The sequence below is a fragment of the Leucoraja erinacea genome, chromosome 16 (genome assembly GCF_028641065.1).
Source record: "Leucoraja erinacea ecotype New England chromosome 16, Leri_hhj_1, whole genome shotgun sequence".
NCBI classification, from domain to species: domain Eukaryota; kingdom Metazoa; phylum Chordata; class Chondrichthyes; order Rajiformes; family Rajidae; genus Leucoraja; species Leucoraja erinaceus.
Genome location: NC_073392.1, coordinates 16912735 through 16939444, shown reverse-complemented (window position 1 = coordinate 16939444; position 26710 = coordinate 16912735). Strand labels below are relative to the sequence as shown.

The following is a 26710-nucleotide window of genomic DNA, read 5'->3' as shown; positions in this document are numbered from 1 at the left end:
GATTTAATTAGTCCTTATCATTTAAAAAAAAAATTGTTGCAGTGGTGACGAACTCTTAGGTTATCAAAAGTTCCTATTCCAAGTGAATATTTATGTTAAATTATCTGTTGGTGAAAGCAGTTATATAAATTATGTCCTTGGATCTTTTGTGTTTGATTCTCAGATTTTTTTAACTGTGTTTAAATAGTTTCTTCAAAAATAAAAATTCTTAATTGTTAATGCCACGTTGAGATAGGAACTCGTCAAATTGACGTGTGAAATGACCAACTGCCACTTTACAATTGCCTTATCTCCTTGTGTGTTTAAGTGTTCTAGCTACAGTTTTGGCTTCAGTGTAGTGGGATGTCACTTTACTACAGTAGACTTCAAAGTGTTTACTTGGCTGTAAAGTATGTTGGGACTTCCTGAGTTTGTGAACCAAGGAGCACAAATGAAATTCATCTTTCTTTTGGTACTGATCGAAAATATAAATTCAATCGTGTCACTGTTGTCTCATCTTCAGTTACAAAATGTTACTTAGTGCCCTAACTTACTCTTCTCTGTTGAGTCGAGGTAATATTGTCCAAAGAAATGTCTGAACATGCTCGAGAAAATCCAGCACTTTTCTAACGAGTTATTCGCAATCCAAAATTTAACTTTCCTCGTCTATTAAAACCAGTCTTGTTTTTGCAACATGCTTATCTAATTCATGCTTTTGTACATTACGTTTACAACTCTATGTGCCTTTACGCAATTCTTACTACAATTTTAAATTCTTTCCTTTTAATTCCAATTGGATCTTTCCAATTGTTCCATCTTTCAAATTACATCATTTCTTTCAACAGAGCAATTGCATCCTTAATCATGATGAAGTCCAGCCTGCCTCAATTATTCTCCCTAGTTCTCATAGGCCTTTTAATTTAGCATATGTGGTCCTGCTCTAGAATGTTTTACACCCCTGTGTGTTGAAATGTGTTGCTCATGTTGTAATGATGAGGGGTAGTTGTTGACGATTAAGGGATGTCGGTGTTTCTATGTCCATCAGAAAGGGCAGACAAAATTCCTTCTGCCCCTTCAGCACTGCTGGCTCATCCCTCATCCAATTATTAATTGCCCCGATATTCAGTTCTCATAATCTTTCTAGCAAATGGCCAGATTTTAGAACAAGCTATCCACAAAGCAGCAAATGTTATAAACTACAAAATGTGTTGTATGTAGCAGAGGGCAGTTACTCAAGCAATTGCTAATATCAATGCTTGACGTGCTGGAAGTAGTTCAAAGAGGCCAGAGGAAGAATGTCTTTTGAGGAAAGATAAGACAGGTCAGGCTTGGCTTTGCAAATTTAGAAAGGCAAAGGGGTATTTAATTAAAAACGTATTTGTTCTCAATGTATCTTGACTGGATGGGTATTTCCATTGATGAGGAAATCTGTCAGTAAGTGGAGACTTTCTAAAGATAATTATTTGCCCATTTACAGAAATGAAGCCAGTTTCGTATTTTCCCTGAATGGCACAAGTCTATGGCATTCTCTTCCTCAAGGAGGTCTTTGAAATAGTTTAAAAGCAAAAGTGGGAATTTTTTTATAAGCAAGGGTTGCAGGGGTCAAAAGTTATTGTAGATAGACAAGAATGCAAACTGATCACCATTCTTATTGAAGGGCAGAAAGGGCTTGAGAGGCCCAGTGGCCTACTCATGCTTTTAATTAATTCGTTGATGCATCTTCACTTTATCTGCTCGATTCATCACAATAGAATAATACCAGAAAACATATTTTGCATGAATAGAAAATTAATCCAAATGGTTTTATTTCTTGTGCTAATACATTCGTTGACAACACATCATTTGTCCCAATTAACAAGTGACCATAAGAAAAAAATAATAATATTTGGATGAAAGAATATTCCACAATATTGGCACATAAGCAGCAAGATTATTGTCAATACTGGTTACAAACAAACTGTAGAAAATGAACATGCTTTCATAGTCCTTTATCACAGCTCCATAGGGGACATAACAAGACATGAACTGTTGACTAAACAGGTAATTCCAAGACCAATTAATAAGTGTGACTGCATTCAGGAAGCAACAGTGAAACAGAAGCAACAAAGATGCACCACGTAAAACTTCACAAACTATATAGATGGATTTTTTTTTTCTCTTTGTCAAAAACTGCAGTCTGGAAGTACACTCAAAGACTTAATAGGCCCTGTGAGATCTCGCTTGTTCATTGCAGTTTGCCCACACGAAAAGATACATTGGTCTCAGCTCTGACTGATGCGCAAGGTCACGCAAATAGCAATACAACAGTGCCAGTGGCTTGCTAGTCCAATGGTGGTTTGAAGGAATTGTTTCTCAAGGAGCTTATCAAACACTTGGGTCTTCTGTGTTCAATCTCTGAGGTAAAGCCTGGCTTACAGGCCCCTCCACCAGTAGGCAGTAGGGCACATGGAGGCCTGTGCCAGATGAATGACCAGATGCCTGAAGAACCCGACCTCCCCTTCAGGTCGTAGCAATTAAATTACAAGGTCATTGTAGCTCACGTATTTCTTTTTGGCTGCTGGGCCTGCAAGGAAAGCAGTGAGATAAAAGTTAGAGCTAGGAAAAATAAGGCTGCATTCTAACCCAATTGCAGCGACACAGATTAATTACATCAAACAGCCTTTTGAAGTTTTGCAGATGAAGAAATTGCAGCATCTGAACAAGAGATCACCATGCATTAAAAACCCAAGTGCGTCAGTCTTTCACAAAAAAATGCATGCTCAAAAGATTTCATGTCCAGAAATTGCAATAAACCTTTCAGCAAATATACCCAAATCATCTCTTGATCTATTGTTTTGTGAAAATATTTTAGTTAATTCACTTTTGAAGTTCATTTTAATTTTTGAGTCAAACACGGCCTGAGTACAGAGAAATTAGAGATTCATCTGCAGTTTCATCACAATTCAGAAATATATCAAACAAAGTCAATTTGTGTATGTCATAAGAACACTTTGACAAAACAAAATTCATTCACAGAATAACAAGTTCATATACAATGGACATGAGGGTAGAATCAGCATACAGCGACTCAATTGCAGCAATATCCATGCACAGTACCGTTCCAAATACAGGGCTGACATCCAACTTCAATCTTGCCCATCCTACCAATCCCAGAGATCTCTATTCCCAAAAGGCTGCCTATTCCCATCTTTTAAATGTTGGCAAATCTGAAATTATCTTTACATAAACATCTAACTTTCTGCCTCGCACACCTTGAAGATTCTCTTTAAAGTTATCCTTGACTCGTTGCCATAACCCTAGATCTCTAAGATACATCTTAGGATATGCTTCTGTGTTAAAGGAACTTAAAAAAAAATGTTAAAAGGTTGATGGCATCGTTGTCCTGCTCCTGTCCACAACTCGTGTTCCTTACAACATCATTTCAAGTGGAGCAATCCAGTACAAGGTGCAGCACAGTGGTGCAGCTTCTCAGCGCCAGAGAAGTGGGTTCAACCCTGAACTCGGTTACTGTCTGAGTGGAGGAACCATGTGACCACACAGGTTTCCTCCGGCCCGTCCCAAATATGTGCAGGTTTATAGGTTAAAAATTGGCCTTGGTACAATAGAGAGTGAATGAAAGTGGGATAACATCGAACCAGTGTAAATATGTGGTCGATGGTCGGCATGTATCCATGCTATATCTCTAAACTAAATTAACTGTCCCCAACTTCCTACAGATGTGTAATTTCCTTCAATGGTGACAAATGATTCCATGATAATGTTTTGATCCTTGTCTCCATAAAGCAGTGTTGCGATGTGTGCACAGTAAATCATATAATGATGTATACTATGAATAAATGTAGATACATTTCCAGAACATAACTCTGACTTACCTTTCTTCTTTGTTTAATGTTTATCTTGCGGCAAATGAACACTTTTTGCAAATGTTTCTTATCAAAATGAACAATTCCCAAGATGTACAGTTCTTTATGAATTGGCTCCGAAAATCAGAGCTTTCTTTGTTGGTACAAATGAACAAAATACACATTTCCTATTGTTGTATTCCCATAGTACAAACCAAATACTGCTCTCACAACCTGTAATCCAAACTGGCAACAAGAAATTTCAATGATGCTTATCAAATAGAACCCACCAAATTAAGTCTATATCATTTCAGCACAAATATATCAAATGCAGCCAAATCATGCCCTCACAGTGTCAGCAACCTGCATGATGGAGTCCAGCTCATTGGAAAGCTGCTTTTTATTTAGCATTGTGCTTTAAATTTCAAATATACAAGGCAATTATGCAATTAATGGCAAGACCCATTTTTACAGCATTTTTTTTTACAGAGGGATCTTGGAGTCCAAGTCCATAACTCCCTGAAATTCCAACACAAGTAGTTAGTCATAACGATAATGTAGGTATGATTGTCATCATTGGTCGGGGCATTGAGTATAAGTCAGGATGCAGCTTTATAGGACTTTGGTAAGGCCACATTTGGAGTATTGCGTGCAGTTCTGGGCACCCCAATACAAGTAGAACGAGGAAGCTATGGAATGGGTGTAGAAGCAGTTCGCCAGAAGGCTGCCTGGATTACTAGCTTCTGGGTATTAGGAGAATTTAGACAGACTTGGATTGTTTTATCTGGATTGCCAGACGTTGAGGGGAGACCTGATAGAAATACATAAAATTATGAGACACATTGAGAGGGTGGACAGTCAGAACTTTTTTCCCAGGGTGAAAATATCAAAGACAAGCGGGCAAAACTTCATGGTGAGAGGGGCAAAGTTTAATGGAAATGAGTGGCGTCAGTTCTCTTTTAACAGAAGGTGGCGAGTTTTTGGAACGTGCTGCCAGGGGCAGTGGTTGAAGAAGATTTTAAAGTGGCATTTAAGAGACTTTTACATTGGCACATGGATATACAGTGAATAGAGGAATATGGATCATATCAGTGAAGAAGGGTCTTGACCTGAAACGTCACCCATTCCTTCTCTCCAGAGATGCTGCCTGTCCCGCTGAGTTACTACAGCATGTTGTGTCTACCTTTGATATGCAAAATTAGTTTATCTTGGCATTATTATATCATGGTACAGACATTGTGGGCCAAAGGGCCTGTTCCTCTGCTGTACTTTCTATGTTCTTCATATGGGGTTTTAATCGAGGCTTGATTATATTTAAGGCACAACTTTTGAAATTGTCCCCATCTCATACATTGTCCTGGATAATGAGCTAACCCTTCAGCTGAATGAGTTGGTGTACCATGCACCATTCCTTGTTCTATTGCAACAAAGGCCAGTGACATTGGAAAGATTACGATTTTTTCACTTCACCTCTCCACATGCACCGTTCTCTAACTCTTTCCCCTGCACCCTCTTATGAGTAAAACTCGCAAGCACCAGAGCCACAGACAAAATGCAACCACATTATTTTTCACACATGAAAGAGCAAGCGTTTTATATGAAGATCAGTTTGTTTCGTGACGTGCCTGCAACATGGCTCAGGACACAATACCAGAGCTGCTACACAGACTGAGGAGATGCTATCAGGGCCCTGCAAATATATTTCACATATCCCATTTGGCCATTGTACATTCTTTCAAATAGCTTCAAATAGAATTTTCAGAATAGCCACATAAATTACAATTTCACTGACTGGCTATTTATCCTGTGTGACTGAGATACTCCACATATCCTTTGCTGCTTTGCAATTAGAAGTCATCAATGGTCATGCATTAAGATCTTAACGCCGAGTTCTAATTCTGTGAAATTCTCTAGCTCCCTCCCTTCCATTGTGTGAAGGATTTTCTTCCATCACAAAAATCACCGTATGTCAATGACTGAAGCAGCGAGAGGTGCAGTGTAAATGTACGTTTCTCCCTGTAAGATGGAAAAAAAATAGTAGCTGGACCATTTCCACTGTGATTAACAACCTGTTGTGAGCACTTCCTTGAGCAACGAATGTTTTCCCCACTGAGAGTCATGAGTCCTGCATTAAAAGGCAGTTGCTGGGACGAGGTTTTTTGTAAACTCTCATGTAGTGATTTTTATGGTATGAAAAGTATATTTGCCAACACCATTGAGGATAGATTGAAACATAAGTGTCCCCTTACCTTCAGGACATAGACATGCCGGTTCATGGCCTCACTACTACTGTGAGTTGGGGAGCAACCGCCCCTCTTAGGGCACCAGAGGCTCTCTCCACCTGGAGATCTATAAACCCCTTAGCCACCCCTGTTTGCCCATATATGGATGCAGGCAGCGATTTGGCCCCTTTGCTCCCTTAGGAATATAAACCATTGTAGACTATTCACCTTCTCACGACTGCTCTGCTTTTAATAACAGTACCAATTATCCCAGCTCCATATCCTCTAATCTCTGTAACTACTGCTGGTCATGAGATAGAACTTGATCATGAACAGGGATCAGCTGGGGTGTTTCATTACTTGGGGCTCACTTTCACTGCAAATGTCCACCCTGATTTTCCCTCTTCCTCTCCATTCCCCATCCCTCTTAGATTTCAGAGATATAGCGGTCCACATCGACCAGCGATCACACCATATACTAGCATGATCCTATACACTAGGCACAATTTGCAATGAACAGATTAACCTACAAACCTGTATGTTTTGCAGTGTGGGAGGAAATGGAGCACCAGAGAGAACTTACACAGTCGCAGGGAGAAACAACAAACTCCGTACAGTCAGCACCCATGGTCAGGATCGAACCCGTGACTTCGGCGCTGTAAGGCAGCAACTTTACCATTGTGCAACACCAGACCCTCTGCCAATGGTGTGGAGAGATTCCACATGAGGGAATAGTTTGCTCCATGGACAATCTATGAAAGTGCAAATGTTGCTTACTGCTGGTAAACCTCAATCACCATTTCCTAATATGAAGTTTGCCCAAATTTCTGGACCTGCTGTGATCAGTTTGATTTGAAATAAGAACAAAATGTAATATCCGTTTAGGATGCAATGGATTGGTCGGCAATGTTTCTCAGCAGAGGGTGATGGCAGTCATTTAAGGTGAAAGAAGACACTATAGCCATTGTGGCATTGAAAATGCTCTCAAATGCTTGAATCATAGGAGGTTCTTGGTCAAAGTGACCTGGTGCTGCATGTATCTCTGGGTAGACCTAATACACAGGGCATTTCAAAGGGATTTAGCTTCTGGTATCACACAGGCTCAATCATTTCTAGACCTGCACCAACATGCAGCAGCAAATCATCTTTGATCTAAGGCACCCTCGCTGATGTTTGGTGTATTTGAATTGGCTCCTCATCAGGGGATCACTAAAAATAAGAGAACATCAGTGGAGGTGAAGACAGGGCAGTTTCTGTAATAAAGGTCGATCTGCAGTTTTGGATTTACACGAGAAACAATTTGAAACAATACTCTTTGATTCTGACACAGTTACTTTTACCACCATTTGTATCTTGCAAGTGAAGATGAAAATATCATGTTTATATAGATTTAATTCTTTATGTGTTTGGCTATTTGGCATCAGGTGTCAAATTCAAAAGGTCATTTTCCAGATGACAACTTAAGCCCGCGAGCTGAATCTCACATTTCACGGGTGGATCTGTTCCTAAATCTGTAAGCTTGTTGCAGACACCACATTTTATTCTCCTTCACATTACAGGGTTCAACAATCAATTAGTTGATTAAAATACTGTGAACGGAGTCATACAAAAAAAACAGTCATAAGCTTACCTACTTTGCAGTCACTCTTTTAACTGGAACCAAAATTGCAAAAGAAAATTAGTAATTTCAACATTTTTAATTAAGATTTATATCACTACTTTTAAAAACTAATTATTTATTAGACTTTCCTAGCTAATTCCACTTTTTGCTTCTGGCACTGAAGGCGATGGGTTCATGACCTAATTTAGAGACTTAATTAAGACCTACACTATCCAATAAGTGCGAAACTGTTAGAGATCAATTGGTCATTTACCAAGTTAAAGATTTCAGTTCCAAAACATGAAGTGCTATACATACTTATAGTTGTCTGATTTAAATTAAATAGTAATACCAATGCAGTATATATTTCTTAAAATTCTTCCAATATGCTTCGGAATCATTGGTACCTGGATAGGAAAGATTTACAGGGACATGGGCCAAATGCGAGCAATGGGACTAGGTTAGGTAGAGCATTTTTGTCAGCGTGATCGAGTTCCCTAAAATTAGTAACAGAGGTTAATTGGGTGGTGAGAGGTCAGCACGCAAAATATAAAAGTTGGTGTGTTAAGTTGCAACTTTCCAAAACACGGGTCAAACCACTGCTAGGGGAAATAGTGGAATCAAACGCAATCACTATGTTTACGAGAGATTTTAGACAGATACAGATAGCAAAGCTTAGCAGGACAGGGATTTAGCATGGAAAAATTGGATTGGTCTACATGGGCAATAGGCTTGGCATGAACATGCGAGGCTAAAATGTTTGTTTCTGTGCTGTATGACTATGCACAATGTATAAGCAGTGTTGTGATGCTGGTTTATACTGAAGATAGACACAAAATGCTGGAGCAACTCGGCAGGACAGGGAGCATCTCTGGGGAGAAGGATTGGGTGGTGTTTCCGGTGAGTCTGAAGAAGGGTCTTGCCCCAAAATATCAGCCATTCCTTCTCACGAGAGACTCTGCCTGTCCCGCTGAGTTACTCCCCAGCATTTTGTGACTATACACAATGATATATTTCAGGTAAGAACAGTTACTCCCCAGCATTTTGTGACTAACAATAATAATAATAATAATAATAATAATAAATCAAATCTGCAGTAATCCAATGCCCTCTAAACTTGAATGGTACTAGACTGAAAGCTTTGTTGGACTATTAACACCCCAAAAACGTTCATGGCTTCTCTTTATGAAAAAAATACACAGGATAAAATAGTGAACCCAATAAGTTTAAAAGGAGTTCAAGATGGAGCTGCAGATGCTGGAAAATCGAAGGTACACAAAAATGCTGGAGAAACTCAGCGGGTGCAGCAGCATCTATGGAGCGAAGGAAATAGGTAACGTTTCGGGCCGAAACCCTTCTTCAGACTGAGGAGAGCAGGAATTGAAGCACTGGTGAGTTTAAAGGGAGAATGGGAAAGATCATGTAGTGAACTAGATGCTGACCCATTGGGGTTTCTGAATGATAGGACAGTAGATATCGGAGTTTTACTGAATTCTGAATCTTGAGCAGCATTTGATGATGGGACCTTTGGTGTTCAATGGCAACCACTCTTTATGTGAAGATTATTTCACTTGGAATGGAAGAGGTAAAGGTACTGATTTAGACGAGTAATTATGGACGAAAGCTCTCAAGTAACAAAGGAGAGAAAATTTGCAGGATATTTTTGGTCTTCGTGAATATTTTGAGTTATTCAGTGGAAAAGACTGCTTTTTGCATTCAGTCATTGTCAACGATTTTGCTATTTCATCTACACTAATTGCTAGCAATGACTGAAATGAAGGTGCGAAATCCCAATGAAGGGCAAGTAAACGGGTTTTCTGGAAAGCAGAAATAAAAACAAAATGCTGGAAATACTTAGCAGGTGAGGCGGCTTCAGTGGGGAAAGGGAGATTATTCCAGATCAATGACTTCTCAGTGGGTTAACCTTTGCATTTTCAGTTTTTACTGAAGAAAAGCCATTCGTCAACTGTTCCTCAAGGCAACTAGACACCATAAGCATGTGTGGCTGCAAGGGAGGCTTGCCAACATGAAGGGGAAAATGTAGACATTGTGCAACTCTGCCAGTAATGCCCGATTTAGACTTGAGAGATACAGCGCAGACACAAGCCCTTCGACCCACTGAACCCGTGCCGACCAGCAATCAACGCATACACTAGCACAATCCTACATATTAGAGACAATTTACAATTTTACCAAAGCAAATTAATCTACAAACTTGTACATCGCAGGTGTGTGGGATAAAGTGAACCAGGTACATGCTATTTTGTCTCTCCTCATGGGGCAAGCTGGAGAGAGGAGGAGAACTTCTTAAAATTGAAGAGAGGAGGACAACTTCTTCATTTCAGAGAGAGGAGGAGAACTTTTTCATGCTGCCTCACCCGCTGAGTTTCTCCAGCATTTTTTGTCTACCTTCAAGTATCATTTTGGGCTATAGTTATTGCACACCCTCTCTTCCAAGTATATTCTTAAGCAGGGAGACATGACCAGTACATAATAGTTCAGGTGCATCCTCACCAGGGCCCAGTACATTGATGGTAAGACATATTCAGTCTTCAGTCAAATCCTCTTGCAATAGGAACAATATCACACTTGTTTTCCCCAATTCCTTGCTTCACCTGCATATTAAGTTCTAAAGGTTTGCAGGCAAGGGTAGCCACGTCCGTTTGCACCCTAACACCATTCAATCTCACACTGCCTTAACTTTTTCTGCTAAAATGGATACATTTACATTTTGTACAATATATTCTGTCATGTTTTCTCCTATTCATGTAGCCTGTCAATATCTTTGAATCCTTTCTGCATCCTCCTTACAATGCACACTTCTCAGTATAATCAGCACAATTGAATGTATTATATCAGGTCTCGACATACGAACCCATTGCAATAGGTTGTGAATAGCAGAGGTCTATAAATTAATCTCTACTGCACTCCATTGATCACAGCTCTCAACTTGAAAATGACTTGTTTATTCCAACCCTCTCTTTCCATTTCATTAATCAATCGAACACCAGGATACTCTCTGCAATCACTTATGCTCTAATCTTGTATAATAACCTCCCATTGCACTTTATCAAAGCTCCATCGAAAATCCAAAAGCACATCAACTAGTTTACCAATTCTGCAAATTACTTCTTTTTAAAAAAGTGCTAACAGATTTGTCAAACATGAATCCCCTTTCTGAACTCCATGCTGACTCTACCCAATCTTATTCTGATGCCACATTCTTATCGTTACATTATAGCATTTTCTCTGTGATGGATGTCAGGCTAACTCGGCTATATTTCCATGAATTCGCTCTGCTTCTTTTCTTAGGAATTGAATCTGCATTAGGGTGAAATTATATTAAAATTCCATGACATTTTTGAAGATGATAATCAGTGCATTCACCTCCTCTCTGCATCTATCTCATTTAAAACCTTCCCTATTCTCCAATTCTCCTTCTTCACCACATCTGCTGCCAAGATATATTTTTCACTCTCGGACATCCAAGATGTCCTCTTTCTGCAGTAAACGTAGTTTCTCCCGTGTTGTTCATGGAACCCTCACTGGTGTTGGCTCTGTGTCACATAGTTCTGCTCTCGTTCCCACACCCCCAGGAACTCTTTCCTTATTATATCTGGGGGGGGGGGTGGGGGGGGGGGGGGGCACGGGCATAGAAGAGTCATGTGTGAGGGCTCCATCTATGACAGAAGGGGCACACCCACATTCCCTGAAGAATGAGGATATCAGGAAGAATGAGGAATGAGGACATCAGTCCTGGTATGGAACACCTCAGCTTGGGATCATATGGGGCAGTGATGGAGAAATTGAGAGTTGGGAATAGCATCTTTGCAAGCGGCAACGTGAGAAGAAGTGTGATCCAGATAAATGTGGGAGTTGTTATGTTGGTAATAGGCATCCGTTGATAGTCTTTCTCCTGTGATGGTAACAGAGAGATAGAGAAAGGGGAGAGAGGTGGTTGAGGTAGTCAAGGTGAATTTGAGGGCAAGATGAAGGTTAGGGGAGAAGTAAATAACGTCCATGACTTCTGCACTAGTCCAGGAGGTAGCCCCAATGCAGTTATCCATGTAGCGGAGAAAGAGTTGGAGGATTGGACCAGTGTACGCCTAGAATAAGGACTGTTTGGCGTGAAAAAGGCAAGCAAAAGGTGGACAAAGCCAGGGCCCATGAGAGTGCCCAAGGCTACACCTTTGAGTTGGAGAAAGTGGGTGGTCAAGGGAGAATTTGTTGAGGGCGAGGACAAGTTCCGCTAGGTGGAGGCGAGTGTTAGCAGAGGAAAATTGGCTGGGTCTTTGATTGAGGAAGAAACAAAGGGCATTAAGGCCCTCCTGGTGGGGGATGGAGATGTAGAGGGACTGAGTATCCTTTATTATACACTTTTTTCTACAATGACTAAAAAAAATAATAATGTCGGTGACTTACAGTAGAAAAGAATAAATACTTGTCTGCATTGGATCTTTAACAACTGGTGATTGGAGAAAGGTTCCTAGTCAGTGAAAGTTGTAGTGAATGATGGATGGATTCACATAGTGATGGATCACTGATATGAAGAGGTGGCCATTTTATACACGACAGTTTAATTTGCCCGTGTGGAATTCATTGAAGCATAAGATAAAAGGCACGGTTGACAAGAAAAAACAAAATCAAATTCTTGCAGCTGATTCATTTTCTCTTTTGTTGATGCTTTTGACTTCCATTCTTTGTGTTTAATGTTCCCAATCTCTCAGGTGCATCAAGAGTACAACATTAGTTATTTCTCTCCCGTCACCGCCCAGATGCCTTCCCCCTCCCCGTCTCCCCCCCGAAGGAATTAACTCTTGCGTATCCACAATTCAACAAGACTTCGATACTCTGCCCCAGTGCTCTCTCCCCAGGTGAGACCAGCCAGTCGTCACCAGTGTTTTATATTAGCCATTCATTGATTTGGGATAATCCCAAAGGGGCAACAATACACCTGGTGAATATCGAGAGTCAAAAAAATATTTATTCCTCAAACCAAAAGATGTTGAAGCCTGCTATACACAGGCTTATTTAACCTATTATGATGCAGGAGATTATTCAACCCATTAAGTCTATGCTGGCTCCTAGCAGAGCAATCCTTCCAACCATTCCCCTTAATCCATGTAGCACTGTAACCTCTCGCACACCAATTACCCCTTGAATCTGTTGCCGCTTACCTACACTACAGCATAATTGATATGGCCGATTAATGAGCATGTGCCCGAGATGTGGGAGGAAACCGCCACTGTCCCAGAGAAAATACACAAACTCTACATGGACACAAAATCCACCTGCAGTTTAAAACTATCGTATCTAGAGTTATGAGGCAGTTGCAATAACTGCTGCAAAACTTTTCCACTCCATGGATCACATTCCTATTTTGGAAAGGTATCTTTACTCCTCTCCTTGTCATGCAATATTCTGAAGTAATGCCAAATAAAAATGTACAGCTCCAATGTTCAATTGCTGAAATCAGAGCTAAATAACCAGTTCATCAATACAACAAAAGTGGACATCTTCTCCCAAATTCCTATAGTCCACGTGGATCTGCATTTCTTATCTGAACAATATAGGGATATGGCAAAATAACCAGGTTTATTGCAAAATATTTGGTTGGGTATTAAGAGTTTAGTACAATGTAATTTATGCGAGACCCAGGGCTGAATCAATGTGAGCTGGTGTGTTCAAGAGAGAATCTGGAAATTAGAAATTGACTAAAGTGAAGTTGATTTTCTACGTAACCATCACAAGATGATGCAAGGAATTATATACCTGCAAGTAGATGTATTATAAGGCAGAAGACTGAAGTAATCATTGATTACTACGGGTGACAGAGGTTATGGGGAGAAGGCAGGAGAATGGGCTTAGCAGGGAGAGATAGATCAGCCATGATTGAATACCATGATAGACTTGATGGGCTGAATGCCTAATTCTACTATTCCTTATGAAGACAGAGGGTTGTGGTGAAGACTGTTATTCTAGCTACAGGTCTGTGATCGGAGATTTTCCACAGGGATTCTGGAGCGCTAGTATGGGTGTTGTGGGCTGAAGGGACTGGTTTCCAGAGGACTAGTATAGACATTGTGGGCCAAATGGATTCTCAGGGTGGCAGCTCAGTCAGTCAAGCTTGATGTGCTGGCAGCTCACTCACGGCTGGTGGGCTGGCAGTTGACTCATCGCTATTCCTTGAAATTCCATTTCAAGCAGGGTGCAAGGCCACCAAATTCAAGTGCAGATTCATACCACTTCAAGCAGGGTGCAAGGCCACCAAACTCAAGTGCAGTTTCATGCCACTTCAGGCAGGGTGCAAGGCCACCAAATTCAAGGGGAGTTTTATACCACTTCAAGCAGGGTGCAAGGCCACCACATTCAAATGCAGTTTCATACCATTTCAAGCAGGGTGAAACCACCATAAAACCCACACAAAACACCACAAAAACACCACACTCACTGTTCAGTAGACATTCAGTGTGTTCAGTTGATTCACGGCTCAGACAGAGTCATGACCTCTCCCTCCCCCATCTTGCAGAGACTGAGCCATACCCACATTTCCGGGTTTTATAATCCCTCCCACCGGAAGGGGCATGGCCTTCATGGCATGATTGACAGGAGAGAGATTCTCAACATTTTTTAAACACTAATAACACTTTTATTTTTCATTGATGGGAAAAACCCTCTGCACCTGATGAGCGGAGGGGGACTGAGTAAGTTGGCCAAAAATCACAGCCGTAAGTGGTACCGTTTTATCTAAAATCAATATATAGTGCAAACAGGAAGTTGTCAAATTTATACTTTTAATCATGTGCTTTATTTCAAACCAACTGCCATCAGCAACCATTTGCTGTGCTTTATTTCAAACCAATCACATTTTCATTTTTCAGAGACTGACTGAGGCACTCAACACTAATTAGGCAAGGCAACTTTAATTTAGCAACACAGCTTTAGCATTTCCAAACCAAAAGCAACACAGCTTTAGTATTTCCAAACCAAAGGCAACACAGCTTTAGCAAGGTGAGAACAGAAACGCCTGAAGTATATATGAGAGGCAAGATTTTTTTTACGCACAGAGTTGTGATTGCCTGGAATACTCAACCAGTGGTGGTGGTGGAGGCATATACCATGGTGGGATTTAAGGGATTTTTAGATAGACATGTGGATACACAGGTAATGGAGAAATAATGAGCATGTGTAGGCAGGTGAGATTAGTTAAACTTTGCATCATGCTTACAATGGACATTTTGGGCCAAAGAGCCTGGCCCCGTGCTGTACTGTTCTATGTAAGATATATTTGGATTTTTCTTTGTGGTAATATCAAACTTTTTGAATTCTGATTGGAGTCAAGAAAGTGGAAATAAACTTGTGCAACCTGCTTGATTTTATTTTTGGTGTATAGTCCCTCACTGGGTGTACATCTGTCCAGTTATGGGGTGTGGATTATCTTGGAGCACAGGAGCAGCACTCTTGTGCTTCCTGCAAACAGTTCTTTGTGCAGGAGCAGTGTTCTCTTTAAAGACAATTTGTGCGACTGCTTCATGTTATTTCCCAATGGTTATAGTACATTCCAGGAATATAACTCCTTAGAATAGTTTAAGAAGGAACTGCAGATGCTGGAAAATCGAAAGTAGACAAAAATGCTGGAGAAACTCAGTGGGTGAGGCAGCATCTATGGAGCGAAGGAAATAGGCAATGTTTTGGGTCAAAACCCTTCTTCAGACTGATGTTAAGGTGGGGGAGGTAGGTGTAGCCAGTGGGTTGAGGAAGAGCTGAGAAGGGGAGGAGAAAGTAGGGACTACCTAAAATTAGAGAAGTCAATGTTCAAAATAATGTTAGAATAGTTTTCTTCAGGAAATCAGTTAAATTAACATCTCATTAGCAGCAGTTGGACCCAATTTAATGCTATTCTATGTTATGTTATGAGGCATGTAATTCCCCAAAATATCAGAGACCGGAGAAGCTATGTGTTAGCATGGTCAGGACAATCCCAGTGATTATCCAGCTAAGCAGGGTCAGGCCTGGCCTGCATTTAATGGGATATACAGTCAACTCACTTAGGGACAGCACAGTGGCACAGCGGTAGAGTTGCTGCCTAACAGCGTAGAGACCTGGGTTCAATCCTGGGTGCACAGAGACTCGGGTTCAATCTGGAGTTTGTATGTTCTCCCTGCGATCATGTGGGTTTTCTCCAGATGCTCTGGTTTCCTACCATATTCCAAAGACGTGCAGGTTTGTAGGTTAATTGGCTTCTGTAAATTATCCCCAGTGTGAGGGATAGACTAGTGTACGAGCCATCAATATCGGCAAGGGGCCCATTTTTATACGTATTTCTAAACTAAATGACTCTATAATTCCCAGTCTGTGACTAATACTTGCAGCTGGCAAGACAAGGATCAAGTGTATGGACAGCAGATCTGATGCCTGATAATGTCTCCATCGAGTACGTTGTACTGGACCTAGTTTGTTTCTTTTTATTTCTAACAATTTGATGTCTGTGTTGCAAGTGGGAAACGGGCTTTATCATCATCTATAGCATTTGTTCCAATTCATGGTCTTCACCCCGGCATTACATTCATGAAATCCAACAAGGCTGAGCTTCAAAAGGCCAACCAAAGCAGTCAAATAATTTCCCAGCCCTACAGCCATGGTGCTATCACAAAGCTAAATACAAAAGGCCGATTATTTGCCAATTGAAAGTCCAGTCACATCAAGTGGGTATTATACTTCAACATTAAAAATTAATAGAAGTTGTGTATGGCAGCAGCAGAGGCCTAGATAACAGGATTTATTCTCCAGATACCCTTTCGCTCAGAGCTGCAGGCTATTTTAGTTGAATGGTTTCTAAAAAAAAAAACTTATAAATTAATCAAGTTGAATTCCATCTATTGTTGAGCTAAAAAGATTTTGAAAACTATCAGGTCAAACTTACAGTGATTGGTCTCCAGCCATAATTCCATAATCACCACCAAAGCATTACAACAATGTTCAATAAGCTTGGATGTATGTTTGTGAATACCATCAGGGAAAAATATTTTCCTTACAAAATTTTTTACACAGTGTTGTGAGTCTGTGGAATTCTCTGCCTCAGAGGGCAGTGGAGGCAGGTTCTCTGGATACTTTCAAGAGAGAGCTAGATAGGGCTCTTAAAGATAGCGCAGTCAGGGGGATATGGGGAGAATGCAGAAACGGGGTACCGATTGGGGATGATCAGCCATGATCATATTGAATGGCGGTGCTGGCTCGAAGGGCCGAATGGCCTACTCCTGCACCTATTGTCTAAAATGCACACTTTCCAACATTGCCAATACTGGTGTTTAGTTTTTAGTTTAGTTCTGGAGATACAGCGTGGAAACAGGCCCTTCAGCCCATTAAATCCATGCCGACCAGCAATCGCCCATTCACACTAGTTCTATCCTGCACACGGGATAATTTGCAGTGGTCAATTAACCTACAAACCTGCACATCTTTGGAATATGGGAGGGAACCGGAGAACCTGAAGAAAACCCTTGCGGTCACAGGGAGAAGGTACAAACTCCGTAGTGACGGCACCCGTAGTAATGATTGAACCCGGGTCTCTGGCGCTGTAAGGCAGCAGCTCTACCACTGCGCCACTGTGCCATCCCTGTGATGCAAACGTACTAGCCAATTATTCACTTGTAGTAATGACCCCCAAGTTCTAACGACTCACTTAACAATTTAAATTCAAAAATTGGAGGGAGTACATCTCTCCAAAAGACTCTCTCTCTCGTTTTGAAACATCTGAGGCTATTCCAGGTAAAATCTTGGCCATGCCAGTTATTAATTTGATAGTCACATGGGCCGTAGGGGAATGGGTTTGGAGGAGGAATTAATTTAGGCCCAAAACTTTTGAAAAAATGCTCCTCAAACTGGCGTGCATTAAAGTGTAAGGTGCATTAAAGTTTTGAGTGGGGTGATCAAAAGTGATAGTATTTTACAGGAGATGGTAGAAATGAAATGGCAGGTGGATTTTATAAACGTTTCAAAACATTATCTTTTGGTAGCCAGAGGTTTAATCAGTAATGAGGCAAAGAAGAATATCGAAACAGAACAGGGTTAAGAAGAACAGGGTATTTGGTTTGGTTTTAGTTTTTCAGATACGGCATGGAAATGGGCTCTTCAGCCCACCGAGACCACGTCAACCGCTGATCACCTACGCACAAGTCCCATGATATCCCACTTTGTCATCCTATAAACTAGGGGCAATTTACAGAAGCCACTTAATTTACAAACCTGCACATCTTTGGAATATGAGAGCAAACCGGAGCACCCGGAGAAAACCCACGGGGTCACAGGAAGAATGTGAAACTCGTGAAGAATGTACGCGTCGTCAGGATGGATCCCGGGTCTCTGGTGCTGTGAGGCAGCAACTTTATGGCTGTGTCGCTGCGCCGCCCATTTCATGTGTTAGGGGTGCCTACAGATATAGTCAAAGGATGGTCTTAACTAATTTTAAACAAGGAAATGAGAATCTTAAATGGTAAAAGTCTTGAGATGATTTCCAAAGAAAACGTGCAGATACTGTAAATTAGAAATGATAACAGCAAAACGTGGAAACGCTCAGCAGTTGTTACAGAGGGAGAGGTGAATGTCTTAGTCGATGAGCCTTTATGAGAACAAATAATTTGCTGGGGTACACAGCCACTCGCATTTATAACTGGAAATGTGACAACACACATATCTGGAAAACACGGAAGAGTTTACTACATCTGTCATAACTGCTTCAACTGTGATCAATTTTAAGACTGATTTTCAATGGAATCTGACAGATGGTGAAATAAAATCAAAAACCAAACTGATCCTTTCACGCAACACCTGTTGTCAATGTATTCGCTGTGACAGATCTATTTGATCTTCTGTCTGAAAAGTTCGACTTGACCTTTCATAAGTCATAGGAGCAGAATTAAGCCATTCACTGTGCCCAAAACTGAACACAATACTCTAAATGTGGCCTGACCAACATCTTATACAACTACAACTGCAACATGACTTCTACTTCTATACTCAATATTCTGACTGATGACGGCCCATGTCCCAAAAGACCTTTTGGCCACCTGATCCACCTTCAGGGAACTCTGCACCTACACGCCTAGATCCCTCTAAACTACAACACTACCAAGAGCCCTACCATTCACAGCGTAGGTCCTGCCCATGCTAGACTTCACGAAATGCAACTCACATTTTTTCTGCATTAAATTTCATCAACCATTCCTCAGCCCACATGGCCAACTGATCAAGATCATGCTGCAATTTTTCACAACCATCTTCACTATCTGCGAAACCACCCACTTTTGTATCAGCTGCAAACTTGCTAATATTTCCGTGTATGTTCTCATCTAAATCATTGATATAGATGACAAACAGTAATGGGCTCTGCACCGAACCCTGAGGCATACTACCAGTTACAGGCCTCCAGTCCGAGAAGCAACCTTCCACCATCACCCTCTGCTTCCTTCCAATAAGCCAATTTTCTATCCATTCATCTATCTCTCCTTGGATCCCATGCAATCTGACCTTCCAGAGCAGCCTACCATGAGGAACCTTGTCAAATAATTTACTGAAGTCCATATATACAACATCTACATCTCTGCCCTCATCGATATTTTTTTGGCACACCTTCAAAAAACTCACAGGTCAATCAGATTTTTGAGACTGTTTGTGAGATTTGTTAATGATTGAAGGAAGTCCTTGAACAGATACATGGATATGAAAGGTTTAGATAGGTATGGGCCAAACACGGCAAATGGGATTAGCTTAGATGGAGCATTTTGGTTGGCATGGAGAAGTTGGGCGCATGGGCCTGTGTCTGTGCTCTATGTCTCTGAGTGAATTATTTTCTTGGTGTACTGGGAAATATTGACGAATGAACTTAGTTCTTGAATTTTGTGTCATGCGGAACATGCAAACTGTGTGGGCCTAAATTAAGTTGTTTTTGTCATTTAAAACACGTCATGTGATCCCAGTATATTATGAGAGACAGATGGTATTATTCATGAACCAAATGATTAGCCTTGTAATTGAAACTTGCATGTTGGTGGCACCACATTGGAGGATGTGTGATTTTAATTTTGAAAAAGATAGTTAGGGAATAGACTGGGAAATAAAAAGCCAATACAAAATCTCTATTGATCACTTTCTATATCCTAGGATGCAATATACAGTCAGCCACTTGGTTGTGCTGATACCTTATTTGCATGGTCAACTTGGCACATTTGGCTTTAACCTTTACCTTGGAAAGGAGGTCTATCTGCACTCTGTACAGAAGGGCTAAATCAGAAGAACAGATGTTGGTGAAGTCAGAACAAGTTGTTCATTGTGCACTCGTAAACCGACAATCTCTACCAGCAAGCAAGCAAGGGAAAACCAGCACCCACAGTTTCCCTCTAAGTCGCAAAGAATCCCACTTGGAAAATTTACAATTATTTTAATCATTGATACATACTGGAACACCACACCCAACAGAACGATAATGGGGCAGTGGCAGAATTGTTTCCTCACAGCACCAGAGACCTGGGTTTGTTCCCGACTACAGGTGCTATTTGTACAGAGTTTGTACGTTCTCCGTGTGACCACGTGGGTTTTCTCTGCATGCTCTTGTTTCCTCCCACACCAAAAACGTACAGGTTTGCCGGTTAATTGGCTTTGATAAGTTGTAGTAAAATTGCCCCTTGTGCATGTAGTTTATTGTATGGGGCAATCGCTGGTCGGCACGGTCTCGGTGGGCCGAAGGGCTTGTATCCCCAAAGTCTAAATACAATAGTAGTTAAGAAGGCAGCTCACACCACTTTCTCAAGGGCAGTTTGTTTGGGCTTTGCCAGCACTGCCCATATCACTAACAATGAACATATTACTGAGAGCAGTGCAGGAATTCTATATTTAATATGTAAATGTTTCTATATCGATAAAAGAAAACAAAAAAAGGTTACTGCTGTGAATAATAAGTTGCAGATCATGTGTATTGAATCTTCAGGGCAAAGCAAAATCCTGACATAGAATGCAAACATTCTGAAGAACCAGGTGAATGGAAAAAATGAAGTGGTACGCCTTGCAACTTCCGTACATGGAGCCATTTGGAGCAAGCAACTAAAGTCATTCAAAGACTGTGTCCATCTCTCTTTGGTTTTAAAAGGGATCACCATTATCTTCCAACCCTCCCAAATGCTGAGGAGATGTGATGGAACTGGAAAATGTACTCGTTGAATGCTAGGCAAATGCAAACCAATCGATTTATCTTAGGTTGTAGTGAAGCGTTTAGAATCAGTAATCAGGGAAAGATCAATATACATTTGGAGGATTTTGTGTTGATAAAAGAAGGCCAGCATGGATTTGTGAAAAGCAAATAAACCTTGACTTAAATGGTATCAAAGAACATTGATGAAGAAGGGAATGCACTGGATGTTGTCTGTATGGATTATCAGGCATTAGATTAAATCTCGCACAAGAGACAAGTCGGCACAATTGAGATTCATGGAATTATAGGGTCAGCAATGTTTGCAAATTGATTTAAAGCAGGAAATGGGCTTAAATGGTTGTTTTTTACTCGGGGATGTTGGTGTGAGTTGTTGCTGGAAACACTGCTCTATATATTGTCACTGCTTCTTCTAAGACATAGTCATAAATAGTTTAGTTTAGAGCTACAGCATGGAAACAGGCCCTTCAGCCTACCGAGACTGAACCGGCCAACAATCCCCGCACACTAACATTATGGACAATATAAAATTTTACCAAGCCAATTAGCCTACAAACCTGTACGTCTTTGGAGTGTGGGAGGAAGCTGGAGCACCTGGAGAAAACCACACAGATAGGCAGGATAACATTTCAAAATTTGATGATAACATGGAATTTGGAAGAATGAACAGTGAGGAAGATAATGCGGAATTGCAAGAAATCACAAATAATCTATTGGATCACATGTAAGACAGGGAAATGTAAAGAAATTAAAGGATCTGAATATATGTGTGCAGGGCAAGTTGAGAGCACAAAGCATAACGGATTCTGGGACATAAATTATAACAACGGGGAGGAAAATCGGAGCCAAAAAAATCAAAATGGTAAACAAATTCAGGGGGGGGGGGGGGGGGGGCGGGTGTCAGGTAGTATCAGTGGAGGGAAATGGACGGACAACATTTCAAGTCAGGTTCCTTTTTCAGACTGATTGAGAAGTCATTCTGAACGTATGAATCACTGGTTTGGCCATAACTGAAGAGATGCATTAAATCCGTGTCACTAAGTTTTAGCAAGGATGTGCAGGCCCTAGAGTTGGCTCAAGGAAGATGTAGTGGCAAGCTTGCAGAGGTGAGGGATTTCAGCTACATAGTTAGAGGATGGCCTGACGGTTTTCTCAGAGAAAATAAATATTCATTGTGAGATGGGTAATATTTTCAGGCCTAGCTCACACTATCCATAGTCCACGAATGAGGTGTGCGAGATCATGACTTTTTAAAAAACTATTTAAAGCAAAGCTGTTCCCCAACACGTGGGTCAAGGGCAAGTCATAGTTTTGATCAGACGATACTTTGCAGATGTGCCAAAAAGCTTTCTTAAACAGACGGTTATGATCCGGAACTCATTAGTTCATAAGTGATGAGAGAATTAGGCCATTTGGCCCAACAAATCTACTCCGCCATTCAATCATTGCTGATCTATCTTTCCCTCGTAACCCCATTCCCCTGCCTTCTCAGCATAACCCCTAACACCCATGCTAATCAACTCCTGTAAGAATGTTGGACATGGAATCAATTATTGACATCAGTAGGGAACAGGATGGGCAATAGAAAAATAATAACTTCAAGGTTATGGATCATTGGGGGGCGTGGTCTGGGACAAGTAGTAGTATTTTGCCTGGAGCTGGCACAGTCTGTCTGGTGCTCCACAGAAGGCATCTTGTCAGAATACATCACAACTTTGTTTGGCAACTGCTGTTCCCAAGATCCCAAGAAACTGCAGGGAGTTGTGTATGCAGCCTAGTCCATTACTCAAATCAGTCACTCCCCTCTCCCCATCAATCCCACATACACATCACACTTCTCAGGAATGTAGCAAATGTAATCAAAGACTACATAGAGCCCAGTCATTCTTGTTTTCCCCTTTGCTGTTGGGCAAAAGATAAAAAAGTTTGAAAGCACGTACCACCAGATTCAGAAACAGCTTCTTCCTTGTTGTTATAAGACTATTGATTGGTCTTATTAGCTAATGATAAGGGCAGACGATGTTTTAGCTTAGGACCCTTCTTCAGTCTGCTGGTCCTGACCCGAAACATCGTCAATCTATATTCCTCCACTGATGCTGCCTGACCCCCTGAGTTCCTCCAGCACTTTGTTGTTTTACTCAAGATTCCAGAAGCTCTTGTGTCTCCTTGTCACCCCTCAACCACCTTTGCTCCAGGGAAAAGAACTCATGCCTATCCAATCCAGTCAACATTCTTGTGAGTTTTCTCTGCACTCTCTCCAGCACAATCACATTCTTCCTACTGAATGGTGACCCAAACTGCACACGATACTCCAAAGTGGGATCTAAGTAAAGTTGCAGCATTACATTCAAACTCTTATATTCCATGCCATGACCCATGAAGGAAAGCATACCATAAGGCTTCTTCACCATCCTATCAACTTTTAGAGGCTTGCATGTGGGCCCCTTGGATCTCTGTATTCACCAACATTCTTTAGTACCCTACCTTCATTGTACCTGCCCTACCTCGCTTCACACTCGGGATTAAATTCCATCTGCCCAACTTTCCATCTGATCTGGATTTTGCTGAAGCCTTCGAAAATCTTCCAGGAGGTCAACTACATCACTCATTTGGTTGTCTGCAAACTTACTAATCACACCTTCTACACTCGCATCCAAGCGGTTAACATGTTCTACAAACAAGGATTCCAGCATCAATTACCTCTTTGTGTAAGAAGGAACTGCAGATGCTAGTGTAAACCAAAGATAGACACAAAAAGCTGCAGTAACTCAGAAACGTCACCTATTCCTTCCCTCCAGCGATGCTGCCTGTCCCGCTGTATTACTCCAGATTTTTGCGTCTATCAATTACCTCTTTGATGACCCTTGGACTATCCTTGACCAGACTTTGCTCGCTTTACCATGTACTAAACGTTATTCCCTTATATGTATCTATACACTGTAAATGGATTGATTGTAATCATGTATTGTCTTTCTACTGACTGGTTAGCACACAACAAAAGCTTTTCACTCTACCTTGGTACACGTGACAATAAACTAAACTGAACTATTACCCAGCTCACCTTGGATCCCATGTGCCTTGATGTTTTTACAATGATTTGAGTTAAAATTTGTGAAAAATGTTTTAGATGCTTTTAAGAGAGACTGTTACCAGAAGGGACAGGCAATAAATGAGGGTCTTGCTTGCATGACCCATGAATGAATATATATAAAAATAAGAAGAGCATGGGTGTTAGTAAGATGAAAATTGTGAAGTAATTCAAGTAAGAAAATGTATCTTCTTCATGCTATAGAGTAATCTCAGAAGGAACAAACTGTTGAGAATAAAAGCTGAAAGGAAATACTACATAGTTTATGAGCTGGAACAAACCATTTGCCTGAATGATTTAATGCTTATGTACCAAGAGGTTAATAAAAGAACAAAGGCATTCTTGCTTGCTCTCTCTTTGTGAGGGGAAGATATTGGATGGAATGTATGTTCAAAAATCCACATTATGATTTGTTGATGTCCTTTCCCCAGTGAATTTATGCTGGCAGTTATGTGGAATAGAGGTGAGAAGTGGGAGAACAAAATCAAATACGTATGCAGGATGTGAATGCAATGAACATAAAACTTTTATCCACAAACAATTAAAATGAAGCATGGACAGGTTGGGATACTTCACTCTGTTAAAAGCTACCTATGGATCAACAAATATTTAATTAGCCTTGATTTGTGAGAGCTTCTGGATAAATAGCAAAATATAATTTTATTTTTAATTAAATCCAATTTGATTCTCATGGATGACGGGAGCAATCACTGAAATTTAAGTTACCTGAATGCACGGTTTTTGAATATCAAATAATTTGCATAATATCATTGCTCATTATCTTTGCTCTGTATCGGTGCAATTATGGCAATGTTTTTGGCCGAGTTTTATTAAACAATGCTTCCAACTTAGCAATTACCATTGATAATATCAAAGTTTTATTATCGGTGAGCTGGACTGCCGAGAGCAACACCTCCGGGCTGCGGGTCTGCGTAGTGGAACGGGCGGCGCCGACATTAACATCGGGAGCCTGGGAGCTCCAACTCGGTGCGTCCTTGTCGGCTTCGGAAGCCGACAATCCCCTGCTAGGAAGCGGCCGTTCCAGGTGGCCCAGCCGCTGTGAGGACTCTCCCGACGTCGGGGCAAGACCACCCGGCTAGAACAGCCAGGAATATCGGGCCTCCGTTCCTTAATAGGCCTGACTGTTGGGAGAACTGGGGTTGGGGACTGGACTTTTGTGCCTTCCCCCACAGTGGTAACCACTGTGGGGCGATGATTTTTCTGTGTGTAAGGTACTTTGTTAGTCTGTGTCCAAGATGGCTGTCGGAAGGGAGAGTGGACACTGGCGCGGTCTAGCTGCCGCTGCTCTCTATTCACATTGTGTTTTTTTTAAATTTTTTGATTTTGTGTCTTTGGAGAGATTTCTATCTTTAATTTGTGTATTGATGATGTCCTTATTATTTATTTTTCTCCGACTATATATTTTTTTCTCTTCTGTTTAATCTTTGTAAGGTGACCTTGAGATTTGAAAGGCACCCGAAAATAAAATATATTATTATTATTTATTACCAGGCCAGGTGCAACCTGTGGCTACCGTAGCAAATGTGTTTCAAGATGTGGTTCTGGCTCTCCAACGTGGAAATCATTGATCTTTTTGTATTTAATCAAAATGGAGAAGCAGCATGCAGGAAGGCATTGCAAAGCTGGAGTCTCCTTGTCACGAGCAGACATTTTGGCCTCTTCAGCCACTACAGAACACATAGAACGGGATTGCAGTCGCACCACCCATGCCCCTCAAGACTGTCTAATGAATGAGCTAAATTTGAGGCAATAATGTAGATCTAAATTTATAGCTAAATTATGAGATAATTATACAACACCTTAAACTTTGTCTTCTGTAAGCTACAGAGTCACCAGTGAGTCATTTTGGATACATTGCTAAATCCCAAAATAGATCGCTTACATTACATGAGGTAAATAAATACAGGACTAATTCGTTTTCATTGGAGACAATTAATGAGATCTCTGTGTATCATGAATAGATTAAGCAAGAATTTTCTGTTCTCATGTTATCATTATGCTAACAATCTGCTACATTCATTTCCGACCTAAAATTGCATGGATTTACCACATAGTGAAATAAATTACATCTACAAAGTAGTATAAAAAACACTTGGTTTCAAAGCAGTACAATTACCTTCTATCTTTTGCTTCTCAGATTTTTAACTCTCCTGCATTTTAACAGAGGTATTCAACCGTTTATCATCGGCTAAACTAGGAGATAGTAAACGTTAAATTGTCCTTTTAAAAATTAAACACCCATCATTTTATTGCCCACTCTGTTTGGGCAAATTCTTAAAGATTTCATCATCTGCCCTTTTCACTCACACTCTTAATATTCTTTACAACACACTATACAGAACTGTTTAAATGAAAGGAAAAATTCACTCTACTTTAATACCTCAGTGATGTTTTATCCCGTGCTGTGTACAGTACTAAACCAGAGATGTTTCATGCTTATGGATGACCATGTAAGATTGGTAACAGGACAGTACAGCACTGGAAGAGCCCCTGTACTCCACAGTGACTGTGCAGAACATGATGCCAAGATGAACCTTTATCTGCCTGCACATAATTCATGGTCCTCCCACCCCCTATATACACATGAGCCTATCCAAAAATCTCTTAAATGTCACAATCATATTTGACTCCATAACCACCCCCTGGCAGCGTATTCCAGGCACTCATCACCCTTTGTGTAAAAATAAAACTTGCCCCACATATATCCTTTAAACTCAGCTTGGGAAAGAGGTTCTGACTAATACCCTATGTATGCTT

General features: G+C 40.8%; 1 protein-coding gene across 2 annotated transcripts in view; it reads right to left on the bottom strand.

The window, feature by feature from the left end:
- Positions 1–524: 524 nt before the first annotated feature.
- LOC129704549 (metabotropic glutamate receptor 7-like) overlaps positions 525–26710 on the bottom strand; it is a 464128-nt gene continuing 437942 nt past the window's right edge. For both annotated transcript variants that reach the window (XM_055647732.1, XM_055647731.1), the window contains exon 10: positions 525–2542. In XM_055647732.1, coding sequence (XP_055503707.1) covers positions 2493–2542 — 50 coding nt within the window. In that variant the 3' untranslated portion in view covers positions 525–2492. The remainder of the gene's footprint in view (positions 2543–26710) is intronic.